This window comes from Melopsittacus undulatus, chromosome 17 (assembly GCF_012275295.1).
Source record: "Melopsittacus undulatus isolate bMelUnd1 chromosome 17, bMelUnd1.mat.Z, whole genome shotgun sequence".
NCBI lineage: Eukaryota > Metazoa > Chordata > Aves > Psittaciformes > Psittaculidae > Melopsittacus > Melopsittacus undulatus.
In genome coordinates, this window is record NC_047543.1 from 346,252 (window position 1) to 368,145 (window position 21,894).

The following is a 21,894-nucleotide window of genomic DNA, read 5'->3' on the forward strand; positions in this document are numbered from 1 at the left end:
ATGTTTCGGGTGCGGGCTGCAGGTGCAGCGTGTTCCGGTGCGGGCTGTGGGGTGCAGCGTGTTCCGTGTGCGGGCTGTGGGGTGCAGCGTGTTCCGTGTGCGGGCTGTGGGGTGCAGCTGCTTCGGGTGCAGGTACCAAGGCTGCGGTTCCCTGTGGGTGCCCGGCTGCCGAGTGCGGGATTGGCAGCGGTCCCACCGGGATGGGGCAGCCCCAGGCCCGGCAGCTGCGGTGCTGGACGAAGGCCGGTAGGGGGGAGATGCTCGGTCCCCACTGCCCCATCCCCCCTGCCCCATCCCCGCTCCCGACGCTGCAGCCGGGGGGGCCGCACCGGCCCCGTCCCCGCCCCCGATCCGTCCCCTCCTCCCGTCCGCGCCGCCTCCCGCCCGCTCCGCCACTGAGCCCGCAGCGGCGGCGGGCGCAGGCTCCGGGGGCGCCCGGGGCCCCGCGGCGGCCGCTGCCCTGAGGCCGCGGGGGATGGCGGAGGGGTCCCGGGGCCCCCCCCCGCCGGGCTCGCCCCGCTCCGCCCCTCCGCTGCCCAACGGGCCCCGCAGCGGCGGCAGCCCCGGCTCGGGCTCGGGCAGCAGCAGCCGCGAGCACTCAGCGGAGCGGAGCCCCGCGCCCGCCGCGCCCCGCGCCAGCATCATGAAGGTGAGAGCCCCGCACCGGCACCCACCGCCCCCCGCACCTGCGCTCGGGGCACCGGGCACTGCCCCCCGGGTACCCGGACCCGCCGGCATCGGCCCCGCCTGCCCACGGCGCTGCCCCTGCCCGCAGACCCCCCCCCCCGGGTTGTGGAGCTGCAGCCCCGGATCGGTACCCGGGGGCTGCCCCCGCCCGCGGCACCGGGATCACCGGCGCTGCTCGTGCCACGGCTGCCTCAGGTCCCCGTGCCTTTCCTGCCACCCGGCTCCCCAAGGGCAAAGCCTGGCTCGGGCTGTGCATGCTGCAGGACCAGGCCTGTCTCTGCTCGGCCGGGGGTCATCCTGTCCTGCCACTGCTGAGCCCATGGGGTCCCGAATGGCCATGCTGCTCCTGCTGCACCACAGCAGCGCCCTGTCCCGCTCAGGTCACCCATGGGTGCTGCTGAGGAGATGCCTGAGCCTGGCTCCCAAGCACCTCCTGCTTTCCCATTCTCACTCCTGTGAAGGTGCTGAGCCCTGGGCCCAGCCTGGCCAGCTCCTGACCTGCCCTCAGCACCTGCCCAGAGCTGCATTGTGCCTGGGCAGGGGTTCTGGGCCCCAGAGGGTCTCCGGGGGTCTGGTGGGGAGGGGGCCACATGCGTGTTTTCCTAAGTGAACCCCCCTGATTGTGCTTCTGCCGCCGGTGCTCGCTGACACAATAGGTCTTGTCCGCCTGAGACCCGCCTCCCCACTCCTGGCAGCCTATTTAAAGCTGGGATTGCTCCGGTGCTATTAATACCCGGTGTGAGGGCTGTTCCTGTGGGGCCGGCTCAGTCCCACTCTTCTGCCCCCCGGGGACCAGGTTCTTTGAGCAGAGCCGTCGGTCCCTCCTTGGGGTGCCTGGAGGGACCCTGTATCCCAGCCAGGCTGTGCCCCACATGGTGACCCTCGAGAGAGACCTCCTGGTGCTTCCATGCAGCCAGAGGCCAGTGCCGGTGCGGGTCTGTGCCCGGTTTCCTTGGGGACCTGGCCAGGGTCTCCCTCTCCTCCCAGGGCCTCCCAGTGCTGCTTCCTGCCCAGGGCCCAGCCGTGGGTGCTGCAGCTGGAGCTGATGCTCTCGCTGGCTCCCGGGCCGGGCACATCCCCGTCACCGCCGTGCGTCACCGCAGGATTTGGCCTCACGTGAAGGTCGGTGGCCCAGGGCCAGCGCTGCTGCGGGAGGTCAAACCCGGACGGCGTTCCCAGCATCTGCTGCTCCGTCAGGCAGCAACAGACCCATCCGGGGCCCGATCCTGTCCTGGTGCTGGGGGGGTCCACGCCGTGCTCCTCCTGCCCCCACCTGTTTGGAGGCAGTGGTTCTGCTGCTTCCCCAGCGCAGCAGGGACGGGGCAAACAGAGCGTGTCCTCTGCCAGCCCCTCCATCACCACGGGCTGAGAGCCCTCGGTGTGGGAGGGAGCAGCTCGTACCAACCCTGCACAGCAGCAGGGAGAGGGTCCATGGGGACCCCCGACCGCTCTGGGCCCCAACCAGCCCCAGCAGGACCTGGGGAGCAGCTGCCCAAGCCCAATCCCTGGGGGATGCTGAGGCTGTTCCTGTGCTGTGGGGTCTGCAGCAGCTTCCCCCGGCGGTGGGTGGGAGTCGGGGGTTGCACCCCCGGCTCTGCCGTGGTGCTGGTGCAGGGGCTGTGGAGCGGGGAGGGGGCCTGGTGCCAGGCGCTTGAGCGATGGGCACAGCCGAGCTGCAGGCAGGGCAGGGGCTGCCTGGTGCAGTGGAGGCACGTGTGGGAAGAGCTGACGGCTCTGTTATTTTCTGGGATTTCCAGAACAGGCTGGAGGAGTGAATCTGAAAGCGAGAAGCATCCTTGTGCTGGGGCAGGGGCAGAGCTGCTCCCTGCAGCATCCCCATCCCCTGCCTATACAGCCTGCTCCCGGCTTGCTTCCCAGGCTGGAAGCGGAGGGGCTGGAGCTCCGGTGAGGATGCTGGAGTAGGAACGGGCAATGCTGGATCAGTTCCACCCCACTGCCCTGTCTCCTCTGCCCCCTCCCCACCCCGCACCAGCCCCAGGAGCTGCGCGGTCCCTCCGTGCCGAGCTCCGGCTCCTCGGCCCCTGCAGGGTAGCGGCAGCTGGTGCCGCGGGGAGTGGATGTGTCACTCGCTTTCTTCTTGGCAGGGAACAAACGGTGATAGAAAAGCCCTGCCTGTGCCTGGCCTCCCACTGCCTCCGCTCCGGTGGTGCCGCCTGCTGCCGCCTGCATCCCAGCCCGGGCCGGGGGCAGTGGCAAGAGGTGGGATCTGGGGGTGCTGGTTGTGGGTGGGCGACGGCACAGCCAGGCTGGGGAGCAGCTCTGTGCCCACCGCACACCCCATGGCCTGGAGAAGGATCCTGCTCTCCTGGCTGGACAGCGAAGCCGCGGTCAGCCCGAGACACCACAGCCCCGGAGGCTTTCGGTTCCTCTGTCTCCTGCTGTCACGAGCTGCTGGGGGGGACACACAGCAGGCATGGGGGGGGGTCTTCCCATCATTGTGCTTGGGAACGGGTTGTGTGGCCAGTGACAACGGCCAGCAGCTGGGATGAGGGCTGCTGCGCTTGCCAGGGAGGATGCTGAAGAGGTGCTCAGCACATGCAGCAGAGCCCGGCAAAGCGCAGGCAGCCGAGTTGAGACATGCCCTCTGTGCCCACCTCGATGCCCACACTTGCCATTGGCATCGTGGTTGGTGCCGCAGAGCTGGACTGTGTCGGTGCCATGTGTGCAGCAGTGGCACAGTGAGAGGGATGCCCTGCTCCTGCAGAGCCCTGCCCTGTCACTAGGGATGCTCCTTGTTCCCGTGGGTACCACATCCTCCTGCCTGCACTGCTGCTGGTATCGTCTTGTGCTCTGAGGCCTGGCTGCCTGCACTGCTGCTGCCTGCATTGCTCCTGCCTGCACTGCTCCTGCCTGTGCTGCTCCTGCCTGCACCTCACAGAGCATTTAGTGAGGTATCCCCAGGGTTGAAGCCCTCCTGCACAAGGGGCTGCCTGGGATCAGCAGCTTTGCCAAGGTAGGGATAAGCCCAATGCACTGCACCAGGCACCCGCTCCCCTACCCAGGCTGTGGGGAGGGTGCTGGGTGCTCCCCCGCCTGCCCTGCGGTGGGTGCAGCGGGAGGCAGGTCCCGAGCTGGGTGCAGCGGGAGGCAGGTCCCGAGCTGGGTGCACCGGTCCCCCCGCCCGTGTTTCCTTTCCGGATGGATTTCCTGTTTTCGGCTGTGGGCCCGGTGAGGAGCCGCCCAGGGGGGTGTGTGCTGGGGCGAGCAGCGGGTCCCGGAGCTGCGGGGCAGGATGGAGCCTTCTGAGGTGCTCACATCACCCCTCGAGGCTGATGGGGCTGCCGGCAGTGGGTGCTCGCAGGAAGTGTCTGGAGTCCTTCCCCATGGGGCTGGCCGATGGTGTGACCAGGATCCAGCTGGCTCTAATGTGGGGCTAAGGGCTAGAGCCGGTTTTCCTATTCCCAGGAATATGTCCTGGGCATCCCTGGGGAGCTGACTGGGTGCCTGCATGCCCTGTCCTGATTGCCCTTGGGCTGTGGACTGGGGCAGTCATACCCTTTGGAGTCAGGCATGGGGATGTGCTCATCTGCTCCTGTTTGAAGCTCTTGGGGTGCCGGAAGAGGACATCCCATCACCCCCAGCCTGGACAGCTGGGCAGGACCTGCCCCTGCTGGAGGCACCACCAGATTAGAGGTGACTCACCATAATCTTGAAGAAGTGGATTAAATCTCTTCCTACTGTGCTACTTAATGAAATCTATCCCATAATATCCTCCTGGCCCTGCTGTTCCCCCCATCCCCTGCCCTCTCCAGCCCCTTGGCAGCAGGGTCCCCTTCCCTGCTGAGCAGCAGAGCTGGCATGGGGGGTACAGGCAGTAGCATCACCAGGTCTGTGCGATGGGGCCATGGACCACCCTTGTCCACAGCGAGTGGCACTGGTGGTGACTGGTGTCCTGCAGCACTCCCCAGCAGATGCAGTGGGGGGCCTAACGGGGGTCCCCATGGCAGCAATGCGGGCGCATCACCAAGGGGCACCCCACACATCCTTGTACCTCAGTGCCATGGTGCCTGCGGCTGGTCCCTGGAGTGCAGGGGAAGGTGTGAGGGGCCACGGGGGGAACCCCAGTGCAGGGATGGGGATGCTGTGGGCATGGGCTGCTCCTGCGGGCACCTGGTTTCCTCTGGCATCCCCAGGCCAGGGAGATGGGGACCGTGCCAGGCTGCCTGCGTGCGGCCATGCCTCTGAGGGTGAGTGAACAGTGGGGACGGATCCGGCTCAGGGCTGGGAGCAGGAAGGAAGGAAGGAAAGCAGAGTTAAAATAAACCATGCAGTGAGCTATGGGGGAGGCCAGGCCTGGAGCCGGCTCCCAGCCTCCAGGGATTGGGTTGGATTGGGGCAGACGTGGGCTTCATGTGTCAATGGAGTGCCCTGGGCACCCTGGGATGCTGTGCATTGGGCTGGGGTGGGGAGAGCATGGTGGGGTACACACTGCCTGCCCTATCCCTGACGGCTCTTCCCCCTTCTCCCACCCTGGCAGGATGGGTCCCGGCAGCGGCCGCCGCAGAAGAAGAAGACGGTGTCCTTCAGCACCATGCCCAACGACCGCAAGATCAACAGCACGGCCGCCTGCATCTCCTTCATGCTGGAGGGCTGTGAGCTGAAGAAGGTGCGCTCCAACTCGCGCATGTACAGCCGCTTCTTCGTGCTGGATGCCGACATGCGCTCCGTGCGCTGGGAGCCCTCCAAGAAGGACTCGGAGAAGGCCAAGATCGAGATCAAGTCGGTCAAAGAGGTGCGTGTGGGCAAGAAGACGCCCGTCCTGCGCAGCAATGGCCTCTCCGACCAGTTCCCGGATGAGTGCGCCTTCTCCATCATCTATGGAGACAACTACGAGTCCCTGGACCTGGTGGCCGGCTCGGCTGATGTGGTGAGCGCCTGGGTGATGGGGCTCCGGTACCTGGTGTCCTATGGGAAGCACAGCCCCGAGGCGCCTGGGACCGGCCACCCCAGCCTCCGGACATCCTGGATCTCCTCCGTCTTCGACCTCGCCGACCTGGAGAAGTGTGGCCGCATCCCTGTATCCCGCGCCGTGCAGCTGATCAAGGCGCTCAACCCCGGCATGAAGAGCTCCACCATCGAGCTGAAGTTCAAGGAGCTGCAGAAGGCCAGTGAGCGTCCCGGGGCGGATGTGCCCTGCGACCTCTTTGTGGAGGCTTACTGCGAGCTCTGCACCCGCCCCGAGATCTTCTTCCTGCTGGTGCAGTTCTCCAGCAACAAGGAATACCTGGGTCTGAAGGACCTGCTCATGTTCCTGGAGGTGGAGCAGGGCATGGAGGGAGTGACGGAGGAGAAGTGCTTGGAGATCGTCGGCAAGTACGAGCCCTCCAAGGAGGGCCGGGAGAAGGGCTACCTGGCCATCGATGGCTTCACACGCTACCTGCTCTCCGCTGACTGCTCCATCTTTGACCCGCAGCACCGCAAGGTGTGCCAGGACATGGCCCAGCCGCTGTCCCACTACTACATCAGCTCTGCCCACAGCGCCTGCCTGCTGGAGGACACCTTCTGGGGCCGCTCAGACATCAGCGGCTACATCAGCGCCCTGGGCTTGGGCTGCCGCAGCATCGAGCTGGTGCTGTGGGACGGCCCCGAGGGTGAGCCCGTGGTCTACACCAGCCCCTCGGCCGGCTCCTGCGTGCCCTTCCGCGCCGTGGTGGGGCTGATCGACCAGCACGCCTTCACCGCCTCTGCCTACCCGCTCATCCTCTGCCTGGTGGTGCGGTGCTCAGCCCCCCAGCAGCGCCTGGCCGCGCAGTGCCTGCGCAAGACACTGGGCGAGAAGCTGTACCTGGAGCCCCCTGACCCCTCCGCCTCCTACCTGCCCTCCCCGGAGCAGCTCAAGGGCCGCATCCTCATCAAGGGCAAGAAGCTGCCTCCCGGCTGCGAGGACAGCGAGGGGGAGGTGTCGGATGAGGAGGAAGGCCGGGAGCTGGCGCGGCGGCTGGGGCAGGAGGAGCGGGAGGTGCCGGACGCGGCCGGGCCCCGGCGCCTGCGCCTGAGCCGGGAGCTGTCGGAGCTGGTGAGCCTGTGCCAGGCTGTGCCCTTCCAGGACTTCGAGAGCTCGCGGCGCGGGCAGCGGTACTGGCAGATGTGCTCCTTCAGCGAGGTGGAGGCCGGGCGCTTCGCCAACGAGTGCCCGGCCGAGCTGGTGAGCTACAACAAACGGTTCCTGTCCCGCGTCTACCCCAGCCCCATGCGCATCGACGCCAGCAACATGAACCCGCAGGACTTCTGGAAGTGCGGCTGCCAGATGGTGGCCATGAACTATCAGACCCCGGGGCTCATGATGGACCTGAACGCGGGCTGGTTCCGGCAGAACGGCGCCTGTGGCTACGTCCTGCGCCCTGCTATCATGCGGGAGGAGGTCTCCTACTTCAGTGCCAACGCCAAGGACTCTTTGCCCGGGGTGCCCGCGCAGCTCCTCCACCTCAAGGTCATCAGTGGGCAGAACCTGCCCAAGCCCAAGGGCTCGGGGGCCAAGGGGGAGGTGGTGGAGCCCTACGTGTGTGCCGAGATCCACGGCATCCCAGCCGACTGCGCCGAGCACCGCACCAAGACGGCCCTGCAGAGCGGGGACAACCCCATCTTTGATGAGAGCCTGGAGTTCCAGATCAACCTGCCCGAGCTGGCTGTCCTGCGCTTCGTGGTGCTGGATGATGACTACATCGGGGATGAGTTCATCGCCCAGTACACCATCCCCTTCGAGTGCCTGCAGCCCGGCTACCGCCACGTCCCGCTGCAGTCCCTCGCTGGGGAGCCCCTGCCCCACGCCACCCTCTTCGTGCACGTGGCCATCACCGACCGCCGCGGCGGGGGCAAGGGGCACCGGCGGGGGCTGTCAGGGCGCCGGGGCCGCCGGGTGCGGGAGTACACGTCCACCAAGGCCACCGGCATCAAGGCCATCGATGAGGTCTTCCGGACGGCGACGCAGCCGCTGCGAGAGGCCACTGACCTGCGGGAGAACGTGCAGGTACAGAACACATGGAGGCACTGGGGACCTAAGGGAGGATGGGGCTGGTCTGTGAGTGATGGGGAGCACGCGGGTCCCCCTTCCTCCTGGGGGATGCACTAAGGGGCCTCGTCTGGAGCAGAGAGATGGGAGAATGGGGACATTGGCTCCCTGGCAGAGCCCCTGACTCTGGTCTCTACCCACAGAATGCCCTGGTCTCCTTCAAGGAGCTGTGTGGTCTGACGCCTGCTGCCAACATGAAGCAGTGCATCCTGACGGTGGCCACATGGCTGCTGCACAGTGACAGCTCACCCAGTGTCACCCTCAACCTGGCAGAGAAGTACCCCCCCATGGAGGCCCAGGGCCCCATCCCGGACCTGCTGCGCAAGGTCCTCACCGCCTACGAGACGGTGAGTGCTGTGTCCCACCAGGGCTTGACTCCTTATGGGGATGCTCTGTGGGGCCAGGGGCACCAGGACAACCAGGACGGGCACCCTGACTCGCTGCGCCCATCACGGTGCATGGGGAGGCTGCTGGGGGCTGCCCATGGAGGACCCTTGTTGAGGTGCAGGTGGACCCGGCTCATTCCGAGCCCTGGGAGCCAGCAGCCCCTGTCCCCTGCACCCTGTGCCAGGGCTGCTCATGGGGACTCCTTTGGTCCTGCCGGGTGGGAGAAACCCCATTAACAGCTGCAGCGCTGGGGCGAGGGGCAGCCCCTGCCCAAGCCCCTTCTCCCCATCCGCTCTGCCCAGCTCCTCACAGCTCCCCTCTCCCCAGATGATCCAGACCAGCCGGACGCTGATCGAGTCGGCCGATGCCGTGTACAGCAAGCTCATCCAGGCACAGCAGGCAGGTGGGTCCTGGGGCACCTCTAACCCTGGTGCTGCTCCATGCCCCAGACCAGGGCACATCCCGGAAGAGGTCCCTGCAGGGTTCAGTGGGTCTGGCACCAAGATGTGGACCTGGGCACAGGCATGGTCAGCCATGGGAGAAGGATTCCTGGCTCTGGTGGCCCTGAGGTTTCCCATGTTCCGGCACTGTGGTGTGGTTGTGGGAGCCTGCGCGGTGCCGGGTGCCATGGGGGTGCTTGGGGCCACGCCGGAGCAGGGTGCTGAGTGGGTGGGCTGCAGGGGCTGCGCGGGGGGGAGCGGGGAGAGGGAGGCGAGCGGAGGAGGCTGATGAGGAAGCCGGGAAGAGTCATTATCTGCCAACCGCCGCAATATAATTAGCACCAGAAATAACAGACCGGGGCTGATGGTAGAACGGCAACTGAGTGCTAGGGACCCAAAACACGTGGCTGAACCCACACAGGCAGGTGCTGCCGCTGCCTGCCCCCCCCAGCCGGTGCCAGCCTTGCTGTCCCCCCCAGCCGGTGCCATCCTTGCTGCCAGCAGCTCTGCTTGTTCCCTGCCTGCGCCGCAGCCGGAAACCTGCCCGAGCTCTTGGCTTTGGGCTCTGCCAGCGCTGGGGGGGGGCAGTCAGGGGGGCACGGGCTGCGTGCGGGGCCGGGTGGGCTCCTGTGGCTGCAGGACCCTGCTGCTGAAATGGGGGTGTTGTGGGGCAGGGAGCGCTGTGGGGGCTGCAGCCCCATCCCCGTGCCCAGGCGCTGTCTGCCCCCCCCTTTCGCCCCTGCAGTGCCCGGGGGGGGATGTGAGTGACAGCCCGGGGGTGAACGGGCCCCGTGGGCGCCTCGCGTGGGCCCGGAGCCGGTGCTGCGGGGGGGGCGGTGAATGCGGCACCGCTCACGGGGCCGTCACGCGGCGCACGGCGGGGGCAGCCCCGCACCGACCCCCCCCCGGAGCCGCGGATCCACGCGGGGCTGGGGCCGAGCACGGTGCCCGGTGACGGCTGCAGCCGCCGTCGGAGCGGCTCCGGCCGCAGGGCCATGGGCAGCCGCCGTCCCGCAGCCCTGTCCCCGCTCAGCACCGCTCCGTGCGTGCAGGAATGGACTTCCACAAGGAGCTGCACCGCATCGAGGCCAAGGAGGGGCTGCGGGGCCGCAAGCTGCAGAAGGCGCTGGAGAGCTTCGCCTGGAACATCACGGTCCTGAAGGTGAGGGGCCCGCGGATCCCGGTTCACCCCAACCCCGAGGATGCTCCGGCAGCGATGGGCACGGAGCCGCTCGGGGGTCCAGGAGGTGCTCATGGGGGTGGCTGATGGGGCACCCCATGCACCGCAGGGGGGTCCGGGGAGCCCGAGTGGGGCAGCCCCAGTGACGGCCTCTCCCCTCAGGGCCAGGCTGACCTCCTCAAGCACGCCAAGGCCGAGGCGCTGGACAACCTGTGGCAGATCCACAACGCGGGACAGTCCTGCGGCATCGGCAGGAACGGTTCAGCCTCGCCGGAGCCCCCCCGGCTGCGAGCCCCGTTGGAGCCCATCCCGGAGACAGAAGGAGGTGGTGAAGCGGCGTCCTGCTGACCCCGGCCTGGGGCTTGGGGCCCGGACTGAGCACTCCCCTACTGCAGGGACAGGGAGCAGGGAGCCCCGTCCTGCCTGCAGGCTCTGCATGGAGGGAAGCGTGTGGGGCTGTGCTCTGCCGTGCCGAGGGGCTGCAGGGGGACCAAGGGAGAGGCTGAGGAGGGATGCGCCTGCTCCAGCTCTCTCCCTGGCCTGAGCTCCCAGGGCCTCATCCATCCCTCCATCCACTTCCAGAGCGAGTGCCCTGCCGCAGGGCCACGGGGATGCTGGCACCCCTGTGTGTGTGGACCCCCAGCCTGCTGTGCCAGACCCTCTTGTGTTATAGCCTGGGGCTGGACTTCTGCCCCCTCCAGGGCCATGGGTTTTGCCTTCACCAGCCCAAAAATGGGCCCAGGCAGGAGCTGCGGCTTCTGGCATCAGGAAAACATCAGGGCTTATTCCCTAGGGATAAGGGAGTCCTGGCACAAGCAATGGGCAGGGGGTGGTCTGGGATAGGCTATGGAGCATTATAAACAGTGTGAGACCCACCAAGATGCCCTGCTACTCCCTCCGGGTGCCTGGTGCAGGGCTGAGGTGGGATGGGGTTACCGAAGGGGATGAAGGGTGGCACCATTGCTCCCCCATCACCAGCTGTGTCCAGAGTGACGACTCCCCACGTCAAGGAGCAGAGCAGCTGCCCAGCACCCGTTTGTTCAGGAAGCTAATTAGCCTAATGGGGACCCAAGGAGCGGACCCTTGCGCTGCTGCTGTCAGGAGCAGCCCAGCGCTGCCCTTCGGCCCCTTTGTGCCTGCCTGGCCATGGGGCCCATGGGCAATTACGGCCTCATTAGTGCCAGGCTCCCCGGCAGCGCGATGGCCCCTGGGCACCCGCACAATGAGGAGCTGCAAATGAGGGGAAAGGCCTGGGCGGTCTCCGGGCTACGGGCCCGTGTCTCCCAGAGACCGGCCGCAGCCGCCCGGCCCCACCGGTATTTTTGGCATCACTATTGTGCCAGGACCTATAAAGCGGTGGCAGTGGCACAGGGGCTGTGCTCCCGGCTGCCCAGCAGGACATGCCCCAGCTCTGCTCGGCCTCCTGAAGAGCGCAGGAAGGATGGAGGTGCCCAACACCAAGGTGGGGTGCGGTGTTGCAGCTTCTGGGACCAGGAGGGCAGTGATGGGGGGAGGTTGGGATGTGGGGCTGGGGGTGAGAGGGGGCCAATTCCTTGGGAAGCTGGGAGCTCACGGCTCCTCCCCAGGGCTCCCCAGCTCTGGCCAGTGGCCACTTGTGGGGCTCAGCCCTGCTTGGGCGCCTCAGGAAGGAGGTGGACGCATGGTGCCTGTGGTGCCAAGTGTGGGTGCTCTAGCACTCGGCAGCAAGGGGAGGGGGTTTGCTGTGGCTGCTTAGTGCTGGTGAGGGCACCCACATCAGGTGCTGGTCACAGTGTGGTTGGGGTTCATGGGTGCTGGTGGGGTCGGATTGTGCTGCCATACCCTGGATGTGGGGCTGGGACCCCACAGCAGCACCACAGGGACCAGGGCAGATGGGGCTGACACCGGTGGGCAGGGCAGGCTGCCCAGTGGTGCTGGTGCTGCCCTGCACTAACGCTGCCCATTGCTCCAGCAGCTCCAGAGAGCTGCCTGCCTCTTGCTCCTGCTCCTCCTCTGCTCCCTGGCTGCTGCCCGGCAGAACCTGCCCGAGTGCTGCCGGCAGAAGACCTGCTCCTGCCACATCTATGACCTCCTGCACGGCATGGGCAACCACGCTGCCGGCATCCTCACGCTGGGCAAGAGGAAGAGTGTCCCTCCGGCGTTCCAGAGCCGGCTCTACCGCCTGCTGCACAGCTCCGGCAACCATGCCGCAGGCATCCTCACCATGGGCAAGCGTGGGGATCGCCCTGGCACCGCCTGCCACGACGGATCCGGCTGCCCCATGGCTGCAGACCCGCAGCCAATGCTGCGGGGCACTGACACCAGCCCTGCCAGCCCCAGGGACCAGTGCCAGGGACACTCGGGGAAGGAGCTGACCAAGAGCCAGGCCCAGGGAGCTGCTAAGAGCTTTTATTGAGAGGGGTGGGGGCAGCAGGAACAGAGCGAGGATCCATGGGGGCAGCCCCAGGGACACTGGCATGGAGCTCGGTGTAAATAGCACTTTGACATACCTCCTGCTGGCCTGGCCCAGCCTGCTCAGGGCACTGCAGGCACCGCCGGCCTTTTACAATAAATGAGAGCCCGATGTTACTGCCTCTGCCTCCTCTCTGGGGTGGGACGGGAGGGGTACGTGGGGCTGGCACAGCAGGACCAGAACTGGAGTGAGCAGAGCCAGGACCAGGCTGGCTGGGAGCTGGGGGGTGTTTGTGAAGCTCCCATAAAGGCTCGCAGCACCCGCACCGCAGCACCAGGGAGCCTCGTGGTCCCCATCGCCCCGTCCCTGCGCAGGGGCCTGGGGAGGCTCCGGATGGGTCCTGTCCCCCCCGGGCTCATCCATCAGCTGAGGATGGGGATGGTGTCCCCGGTCCTGCCCCGTTGGCAGCCGCCGGTGCCTCCGGTGCCTCCGGTGGGGCGGTGCAGATCAGAGCCACCTGCCCACGGGCGGGTGCCGGTGCCGAGGCCCCTCCCGGTGCCGGCGGCGCGCAGAGCCCGGGGCGGGGCGGGGGCGGGGCGGGAGCCCCGGGCCGAGCCCAGATCCAGCCCTCGGAGCCGGGACCGGCGGAGGGGCTCCGGGACCGGCGGAGGGGCCTCGGGACCATGCCGGTGATGAAGGGGCTGCTGGCGCCGCAGAACACGTTCCTGGACACCATCGCCACCCGCTTCGATGGCACACGTAGGGCCGGGCCGGGGGACGGGGGTCGGGGGTCGGTGGGTCGCGGCCGTCCTTGCGCTTTGCACGGTCCCGGGGACCCCGTGTCCGTCGCTCCGGTACCCCCGGTGTCCGTGCTCGGGGCTCTCCCCGCTGCCGGTCCCGCGGCCGTGCTCAGCACCAGGGACAGAGCCCGGGCTCGACGGGAGGGGCCGGAGGGGCCCCGGGGCTGGGGGGGGTCCCCGAGGGGGTCGTTGCTGGTCCCAGCTCACCCCGGAGCACCCCGGAACCCCGTTTTGCGGTGTCGGGTCCCCGGGGGCTCGTTGGTTCTGCCTGACCCCGCGGGGACCGGGGTTGGGGTTCTGCCCCCCGGCTCCTCGGGGCTGTGGGGCTGCCATGGGGCACAGCCCGTGGCTGTCACCTCTGCGACACATGGCAGGGCCCTCGGGGAACCGCAGCACTGCACAGGCCGCCACCCCGTTAGCAAAGCGCCCACTGGTTTGGGGTTATGCCCCTGGAAAGGTGGGTGCGAGGGAGCTGTGTTTTTGGGGGGACATCCCCCCTGTCGGGGTCACTTCGCACAGCTGGAGGTGCTGTTGGTGCACCCCCAGAGCTGGGCTCCCCTTTGTATCCATGTCCATGTGCTGGGGCCAGGATGGATTAAACCCCTGGCATGCTATGGAGGGGATCATGCCGGCGTGCCACGTGCCAGCTCCCAGCACCGCTGTCACCATGCAGTCAGCCGGGGACAGGCCATGCTCAGGGCTGACCCCAGGCTCCCCCCAAACCTCCCGGAGCAGGGGTATCCTGGACCAACTGCCTGCGGGGCTGGCCATGTCCCACCTTGCAGCAAGGGACCGGTATGAGCATGGCACCGGAGCCAGTATTCCCCTCGCACAGCATCAGGGCTCCAGAAGCAGCCCTGGGACAGGTTTTGGCTGGCTCCTGGCCTGGCGTGTTCTGGAGCATCCCAGATGACACAGGGTGTCATTTCCCTTTAGGAGCTCTCATTTGGGATGTTCCCTTTGGGACTGCAGTGAGAGGCAGCAGCCCCTGAACCTTCCCCACCTGTGCCCAGAGGTGCCAGGGTAGAGCTACATCTGCCTTGTGTTGGTGATGCTGTGACTGTATCTGCAGGGCTGAGGCTTCCCAGGGCTGGATCTGGCTCTCTGAGGAGCAGGGTGCCCAGGGGAGCTGCCTGCAGCACCCCAACCAATGCAAACCCCTGGGAATTTGCCCCGGGGAGATGGGATTTGCCCCTAGCAGCATCCCCATCTGGCTGCCACCTTCCAGGCACTTTTAAATAGCGTCAGGCTTTGCTGGTTTGATGTGACTCTTATCGGCTTTATCTGCCATGGAGAGGGGCTTTAGCCAGTGATACCCGGGTGAGTTAACCCTGCCTGGGCCTGAGGGTACCCATCTGTGTGAGCTGCTCACTGTGACAGTGGGGCTGCTGAGCCCCCCAGTGCTGCATCCCCCTGCTCAGCAGAGCTGCTCCCAAATGCAAGCCCTTTTTTTCCTGTTCTAATAACACGTCCTGGACAATGCCATAATCCTGGCTCCCCAGAGCCAAAATCTGGCCTTAGTCACAGCTTCAAGCTATTTTTGCTTCCCCAAGCTAATCCTGGGCTGAGCTGAGCTGTGGTGGCCCCGCTGCACCCCTGTGGTACCAGGGCTGCCTGCAGCTGCATCCCCTCCTTCCGCAGCCTCCTGTGTCCCTGCCCTGCCATATGCATGCCATGCACTTCCAAGGGCTCTCTCCTTCACTGTGAGAGGGGTCAGACCATGTCTGCCTGTGCCTGTGCTCTGGGGTACAGGGGTGCTGGGCTGCGGACCCATGAGCTGGAGACTGTACTGGGTCTGGAGACACCCTGGTCTGCCGTCACTGGGTGCAGGTGTAGTCCATGATGGCCATGCACCCACTTCCCTGGCACCCTTTTAGCATGAGGCCATCTTCCCTTGTGGGCCAAGGTCACCCAGCATGGGCCATGGACTCATCCCAGGCTTGGGGCTTCTCTGCCCCACTCTTGGTGGGCTGGAGGTCACAGCCCCACAGCCCAGTGCCCCAGGGCTGCCAGTGCCCCGCTGTGTTTGCCATGGCTCCTGCTAAGCTGCCGGAGCCCTGGAGGGAGGTGGGAGCAGCAGATGGTGAGAGGGAGGCAGGAATCGCCTGGCAATGGGAGCTGGGAGCTGGATCTGGGCTCCAGGACCCCAGTGCATGGGGCTGGGGCAGGCTTCAGAGGCCACAAGGCAGGGAACAAGCGAGCTCTGGGTGCAGCCAGACCCAAACCTGGCTCCACTCCCCAGAGGGCCCCATGGGGGTCCGGGAGGGCTGAGCTGCCCTTTGTGCCCCCAGGGTGGCCCCGAGCCCTCAGGGGCAGCTGCTTCTCCTTCCAGACAGCAACTTCATCCTGGCCAACGCGCAGGTCCGCTGCGGCTTCCCCATCGTCTACTGCTCCGACGGCTTCTGCGACCTCACCGGCTTCGCCCGCACCGAGGTCATGCAGAAGAACTGCAGCTGCCGCTTCCTCTATGGGGCTGAGACCAGCGAGCCTGTCCTGCAGCGCATCGAGAAGGTGCTGGACGGCAGGCAGGAGTACCAGACCGAGGTCTGCTTCTACAAGAAGGGTGGTGAGTGGTGCACGGCACTGGGACCCTGCCTGTGGCTCCGGGTGGATGCGTCCGCAGGGTGAAGCCGCTGAGGGGCAGAGGGGTTCTCCTGCCTTCAGCACCCCTCTTGTCCATGCAGGAGCTGCCTTCTGGTGCCTGCTGGACATCATGCCCATCAAGAACGAGAAGGGGGAGGTGGTGCTCTTCCTCTTCTCCTTCAAGGATATCACAGAGAGCCGGGGCAGGAGCCACGTGGGGGACAAGAAGGAGGGTGAGCCATGGATGTGGGACGGGGAGGGATGAGCACAGTGGGCAAGTGGCAAAGGGGCTCCCAGTTCCCTGCTGGCTCCTGCCTGCCTCTCTTCAGCAGTGCAGGGAGGGGACCCAGAGCAGCCCCTGCCCGGTTGCACCAGCACGGCCGCAGCCGCTAACCCAGCGCGTTGTGTGTGCTGCAGAGAAGCAGAGGAGCAAGAGGCCCGGGAGCTGCCAGCTGCGGGCAGCGCGCAGGCAGGGCCGGACGGTGCTGCACCGGCTCAGCAGCCAGTTTGCCCGGAGGGACCGGAGCGAGATGAAAATCAACCGTGTAAGGACCCGGGGGAACCCTCAGCTTCAGCAGGGCAGGCTGGTGATGCTGCAGCAGCGCTGGTACCAGCCTGCTCCCAGCACTGAGATGCTGAACACATCCAGCAGCATCCGGGCTGCAAATGGGGTTCGTTGGCATCGGCAGCTCCGCAGGGCTGTGCCGCTCCTCACACGTTGCCATCGGGAAGCGCAGCCGGTCGCTCACAGCGCGGCCCCGGGGGCACCGTTACCGGGCTGCGGGGCCCCAGTGCGGGGCTCCCACTGTCCCCAGCGGCACCATGTCCCTGTGGGGCATGGGGGGGGCTCTGCCCCAGCATGTGAATTGGCACCTGGGATGCTCCAGGCAGCAGCTGGCAGTGCTGGTGGATTATTGTTAATAGCATTAGCCTCACGCTCCTCTATACACCATAACTGGGTGTTCTGTGCCCATCTTTGAGGGTGACCTCAGAGCAGTCCATGTGCCCCATTGGAGAGGTGTGGCCATCACCCTGGCATCAGGAGGGGGGGACACTGTGGTGACCTCTACCCCTTGTGCACCACCATGTGCCACCCTCTGCTTGCTCCCCCAGAACGTGTTTGAGAACAAGCTGTCCATCCCCGAGTACAAAGTGGCCGCAGTGCAGAAGTCCCGCTTCATCCTGCTCCACTACAGCATCTTCAAGGCGCTTTGGGACTGGCTGATCCTCCTGGCCACCTTCTACGTGGCCATCACCGTGCCCTACAATGTCTGCTTCACGGGCACAGAGGACACCCTCTCGGCTGCCCGCAGCACCATTGTCAGCGACATCGCTGTGGAGATGCTCTTCATCCTGGGTAGGTGCATGCCGGGGCTGAGCACCCGTTTGGGGGGAGGACGTGGCTGGGCAGGGTGGAGGAGCAGATCTGTGGGGTGATGTGGATGGGAGCCGGTGCTTTACCCCCACTGCTGGTGCTGAGCAGCCTGGGAGTGGGCCCCGGGCTGGTGGTGGCAGTGCAGTGAGGGCTGGTGCTGCTCCCGGTGCAGACATCATCCTGAACTTCAGGACAACGTATGTGAGCCAGTCGGGGCAGGTGGTGTATGAGCCCCGCTCCATCTGCATCCATTACGTGGCCACCTGGTTCTTCGTGGACCTGATCGCTGCTCTGCCCTTCGATCTGCTCTACATCTTCAATGTGACCGTGGTGAGTGCTGCTGGCAGCACCGGTGGGAGGCAGCCCCTTCCGCAGGGATGCAAGGGGAAGTGGTGATGGATATAGTGGGAAACCTCCCACGTATCCCAATTTAACCAGAGGATGCCACAAACGACAGTAACTGCTGAGGCACCTCTGCAGAAGCTGTGGGCAGGCACCCGGCCTGCACCCAGCACCAGCACCCAGTACTCAGCACCCTGCATGCCTGTGCTCTGCCCAGGATTCAGGGCAGCTCCATGTCAATGTGCAAACACCCCCCATTGCAATGAGGGGCACTTGCAGTGTCTCCCCTCTCTGCCCCTCTCCATCACCCCAGATCCTGCAGGATGGTTCGGTGCTGGGCGGCTGCAGGGGACACACACATCCCATCTGGTCATAGAGCCCACGACCTTCCTGACGGCTCTGGGGGGGTGAAGGGTCCCTGCTGGGGGGTGAAGGGGATCTCTTCCCACCCTGCCTGAGCACCTGCCCCTCTCCCCAGACCTCGCTGGTTCACCTGCTCAAGACAGTGAGGCTGCTGCGGCTGCTGCGGCTGCTGCAGAAGCTGGACCGGTACTCACAGTACAGTGCCATGGTGCTCACGCTGCTCATGTCCATGTTCGCGCTGCTGGCCCACTGGATGGCCTGCATCTGGTACGTCATTGGGCGCAAGGAGATGGAGAGCAACGACCCCCAGACCTGGGACATCGGTGAGGGGGCTGCAGGGGGACGGGGGCACGCTCAGGTGGGGCAGGGGTGGGGGCTGCGCTGGTGCTAACCCCTGGCTGTGCTTGGCAGGCTGGCTCCATGAGCTGGGCAAGAGGCTGGAGGCTCCCTACATCAACAGCTCATTGGGGGGCCCCTCCATCCGCAGCGCCTACATCGCCTCCCTCTACTTCACCCTCAGCAGCCTGACCAGTGTGGGCTTCGGCAACGTCTGCGCCAATACCGATGCTGAGAAGATCTTCTCCATCTGCACCATGCTCATTGGGGGTGAGGAGGGGAGTGGGGCAGCACTTGGGGGCTTCATCCCCCCAAGCTGGAGCAGTGGGTGCAGCAGAAACCTGGGCAGGGCACTGGGGGCAGGCAATGAACATGTGAGGGCTGTAGGAGAGCCCCAGGGCTGGAGGTAGGGGAGAAGTCCCCTGTGCTGCACCCCTCAGACCCATGCTGCTGGCAGGGGCAGAGCCCAGCTGTAGCTTGGGCCCCCTCAGTGGGTCTGATGCTGTCCTCCTGGTCCTCAGCACTGATGCACGCTGTGGTCTTTGGCAACGTCACAGCCATCATCCAGCGCATGTACTCGCGCCGCTCGCTCTATCACACCCGCATGAAGGACCTCAAGGACTTCATCCGTGTCCACCACCTGCCCCAGCAGCTCAAGCAGCGGATGCTGGAGTACTTCCAGACCACCTGGTCGGTGAACAACGGCATTGATGCCAACGAGGTATGAGATATTGGCTGGGCTGGTGCAGCCCCTCTCCAGGGGCTGGCAGGGCCAGCTATGAGAGTGCCAATGTGTGTGTGTGTGCACGTGTGTGCAAGCGTGTGCAGATGTGCACACGTCCATGCTGGAGGGACCAGAGCTGTGCACCAGGTCTGGGGCAGGTTCCTGTCAGCACAGGAAATGGGACAGACCCATGGGGCAGAGGCAGCCCCTCACTGTACCAGGGCTGGCCCATGTTTGCCAGTGGGGCGATGCTCTGCTCCGGAGTGGGGCCTGTCCCCTGTCAGGGTGATGGGGGCCTGCTCCTGCCACCCGCACCCAGCACCCGGCCCCGCTCTCCGCAGCTCCTGCACAACTTCCCCGACGAGCTGCGTGCGGACGTGGCCATGCACCTGCACAAGGACATCCTGCAGCTGCCCGTGTTCGAGACCGCGAGCCGCGGCTGCCTCCGCTCCCTCTCGCTCCACATCAAGACCTCGTTCTGCGCCCCCGGGGAGTACCTGCTGCGCCAGGGCGATGCTCTGCAGGCCAACTACTTCGTCTGCTCCGGCTCCCTCGAGGTGCTGAAGGACAACGTGGTTCTGGCCATCCTGGGTGAGGGCAGCCGGCGCGGATGCTCCCCCGGTCCCCTTGTGCTGCCCGGCAGGGTGAGGGGTCCGGGGCTCATGCTGCCAGCCCACCCCGGTGCCCTCCTGCAGGCAAAGGGGATTTGATCGGAGCCGACCTGTGCAGCACCGACCGGGTGATCAAGACCAATGCAGATGTGAAGGCGCTGACTTACTGCGACCTGCAGCACATCGGGCTGCGGGGGCTCTGCGAGGTGCTGCAGCTCTACCCCGAGTATGCCAGCAAGTTCACGGCCGACATCCACCAGGACCTGACCTTCAACCTGCGGGAGGGCAGCGAGATGGAGGTAGGTGCGTGTCCTCCCTCCCTATGGCCATGCAGGTACGTCCTGTCCTGGTGTAACTCTGGGGAACTGGAAACCAGAGCATCTGTGGAGCAGGAGGAGGATGGAAGGCTTGGAAACGAGGATGGAGAGGACTGGGGGTCACTGCGGGACAGGCAGCGGGGCACAGCCCCCCCGGTGCGCAGGAGGCAGCGCCGGGGGGTGTGGGTTTAGTCACGCTGCCGGCTCCGGGATGTTCTGCCGCAGAAATAGCTCTGCAGAGCTTCTCCTCCCCCGTCTCTGCTGCTGGCTCTGCGCTGGCACTGAGCGGTACCCACAGCCCCAGGCCCTACAGAGGTGGAGCAGGGGATCTGCATCCTAGGGAGCCAAAACCCCAGCACATCCATCTCCAGGGAAAGGGATAAATAACCCAAGGGTGGAGGATGCAAATGGAGCCTGGCTCCCGTGGGAGCTGATGCTCTGATGGGATTTAGGATGCAGCCTTGGCTCTGGCTTGGGATACACAGGCCGAGGTTGGGCCGTTCATCAGTGTCGTGACAGCAGCAGAGAAAGGAGAGCAGGCGAGAGGCTGTGGCGCTGGTGCTGGGGGAGGTTTGGTTGTCCAGAGGGGCACGGAGAGGCCGGGAGGGCTGAAGGCTGAGGGGGGAGCGGAGCACACGCCCGGTGCTGTCTGCCTGCAGCCGGCCCCAGCAGAGCCGTGCCGGGCTCCGGTGTGCGGCTGAGCCGGTGCCGTCTGCTCTCCCCACAGGGGCTCTGCCGCTACCCCCGGTCCCCGCGGCTGCCGAAGGCTCCGCAGGTCTGTGCTGCGCCGGGAACGGGAGCGGGGGGCCGGGGTGGCGACCAGCCCTGACCTCCCCCTGCACCACCCGCAGCCCCATCCGGAGAGCGGTGCAGCCACAGGGAAGCCCCTTCCGTCCGTCCTGGAGGACGAGGAGGAGCCGGACGAGGTCTTCCAGCGCTCCCCTGGCACCAGCGCCCGGCGCAAGCTGCTGCTGCCGCCGCTGAGCAGCCCTGCCCGGCGCGGCTCCCCCGGCAGCCTCCGGGGGGATGAGCTGTGCCAGGCTCCGGCCCTGCGGCGCAGCTGCCGCTCCCCTGCCCGCTGCAGCCGGGCCCGCAGCCCCTCTCCGCAGTGCCGGCAGGAGCAGGAGAGCAGTGCGGGCAGGAGGCCGCCCAAGCTCCTCATCCCCTCCCTGCATACCTACGGCCCCCCGGACCTCAGCCCCAGGTGAGGCTGGGACGTGTCCTGCTGCGGGTTGGTGCCCTGGGAATGGTGGCAGAGGGGCTCAGCCCTCACCCTGTTCCTGTCCTAGGGTTGTGGATGGCATTGAGGACAACGGGAGGACGTCGGAGCCGCAAACCTTCTGCTTCAACGTGGAGCCCCCGCTGCAGAGGACGGCGAGGGACTCCCCTAGCTCAGGTACGTCCCGCGGTGCTGGGCAAGGCCTGGGGCGCTGGCCGTGGGGCTGGGGGGCTCGGGGAGCTCTCCACCACCACTGGAAATGTCTTTCCCAGCAGGGACCAACGCGTGCAGCCCAGCGCTGGTGCTGGAAGCGGAGGAGATAAAGCAGAACATCATGAGGCTCAACCAGGAGGTGCGCTGGGGGCCGGAGGCCCGTCCGGAGCGCACCGGGGATGCTCTGCCGGGGGCAGCTTCCCCCGGCGCTCACGGCTCTCCCTCCCCTTCCAGATCAACCACCTCAACCAGGAGGTTTCCCACCTCAGCTGGGAGCTGCAGCGCATGATGGAGCTGCTCCAGAGCCGCCTGTGTGCTCCACAGGCCCCTGCCTGCCCCAACCGCCTGCCCCCTGCAGCCCCTCGGCCCCTATCGCCCCCCGCCCCGGTGCCCCCTTCTCCGCCCCCCGCTGCCCCCAGCTCCCGCAGCTCCCCCTGCTCCAGCCCCCCGGCCAAACGCTGCCCCGTCCGCAGCCGCTCTGCCCACGCCGGTGCCAGCCCCGCCGCGGACCCCTGGCTGGGGCCGTGCCCGTCCCGGGGGGACACCCGCAGCGCTGAGCCCCGCCGGGCTCCGGACTCGCCGCCCCCGGGGCTGCCTCACCGCTTTGCCCACTCCTTCCCCGGCTGCGCGGCCGGTGCCCGGTCCCACATCCCCCCGCAGCCCCGCTCCGGCTCCACCAGCTCGCACTGACCCCGCGGGCGCCGGGGGGATCTGGCCATGGGGACCCCTCCCCGCGGCCCCGCTCCCTCTGACCCGGCCACCGGCACCCGATCCCCCGGGGTCACCGTGCACCTCCCGTCCGCTCCCACAGGAGCACCCCGGGGTGCGCAGACACCAGCAGGGGTTTGATCCCGTTTTAGACCCGGTGCCCGCGGGGTGCCCGGTGCGGGGGTCC

At 66.7% G+C, this 21,894-nt stretch overlaps 3 protein-coding genes across 3 annotated transcripts; all 3 read left to right on the top strand.

Moving 5' to 3' along the window:
• Positions 1-475: 475 nt before the first annotated feature.
• On the top strand, positions 476-10,137 carry LOC101879517 (inactive phospholipase C-like protein 2). The gene is made up of 6 exons (XM_034070164.1): positions 476-649; positions 5,186-7,675; positions 7,861-8,064; positions 8,432-8,507; positions 9,597-9,706; positions 9,887-10,137. The coding sequence occupies exons 1-6, from the start codon at positions 476-478 to the stop codon at positions 10,070-10,072; spliced, it is 3,240 nt and encodes a 1,079-aa protein (XP_033926055.1). The 3' UTR covers positions 10,073-10,137.
• Positions 10,138-10,964: 827 nt separating this feature from the next.
• HCRT (hypocretin neuropeptide precursor) lies at positions 10,965-12,165 on the top strand (the record flags this gene model as incomplete). The annotated part of the gene is made up of 2 exons (XM_034070151.1): positions 10,965-11,186; positions 11,679-12,165. Coding segments are annotated over 2 exons (663 nt in total), but the record flags the coding sequence as incomplete, so codon positions are not given.
• A 634-nt stretch (positions 12,166-12,799) lies between these two features.
• Positions 12,800-21,689, top strand: KCNH4 (potassium voltage-gated channel subfamily H member 4). Its single transcript, XM_034070284.1, has 18 exons — positions 12,800-12,875; positions 15,249-15,482; positions 15,601-15,732; positions 15,850-15,864; positions 15,917-16,044; positions 16,613-16,856; positions 17,047-17,204; positions 17,695-17,902; positions 17,991-18,185; positions 18,437-18,636; positions 18,981-19,230; positions 19,335-19,549; positions 20,295-20,342; positions 20,419-20,655; positions 20,689-20,771; positions 20,857-20,963; positions 21,059-21,138; positions 21,234-21,689. Exons 1-18 carry the CDS (start codon positions 12,800-12,802, stop codon positions 21,687-21,689), a joined length of 3,066 nt encoding a protein of 1,021 aa, XP_033926175.1.
• Positions 21,690-21,894: the final 205 nt, after the last annotated feature.

Excerpts from the sequence above, each read along its gene's own strand:
- LOC101879517 (XM_034070164.1), top strand. The coding sequence starts at position 476 with ATGGCGGAGGGGTCCCGGGGCCCCCCCCCGCCGGGCTCGCCCCGCTCC. Across the intron at positions 650-5,185 it reads CCCGCGCCAGCATCATGAAG|GATGGGTCCCGGCAGCGGCC; the intron begins GTGAGAGCCCCG and ends CCACCCTGGCAG. Across the intron at positions 8,065-8,431 it reads TCCTCACCGCCTACGAGACG|ATGATCCAGACCAGCCGGAC; the intron begins GTGAGTGCTGTG and ends CCCTCTCCCCAG.
- KCNH4 (XM_034070284.1), top strand. The coding sequence starts at position 12,800 with ATGCCGGTGATGAAGGGGCTGCTGGCGCCGCAGAACACGTTCCTGGAC. Across the intron at positions 20,772-20,856 it reads CCCCCGGACCTCAGCCCCAG|GGTTGTGGATGGCATTGAGG; the intron begins GTGAGGCTGGGA and ends TTCCTGTCCTAG. Across the intron at positions 20,964-21,058 it reads GAGGGACTCCCCTAGCTCAG|CAGGGACCAACGCGTGCAGC; the intron begins GTACGTCCCGCG and ends TGTCTTTCCCAG.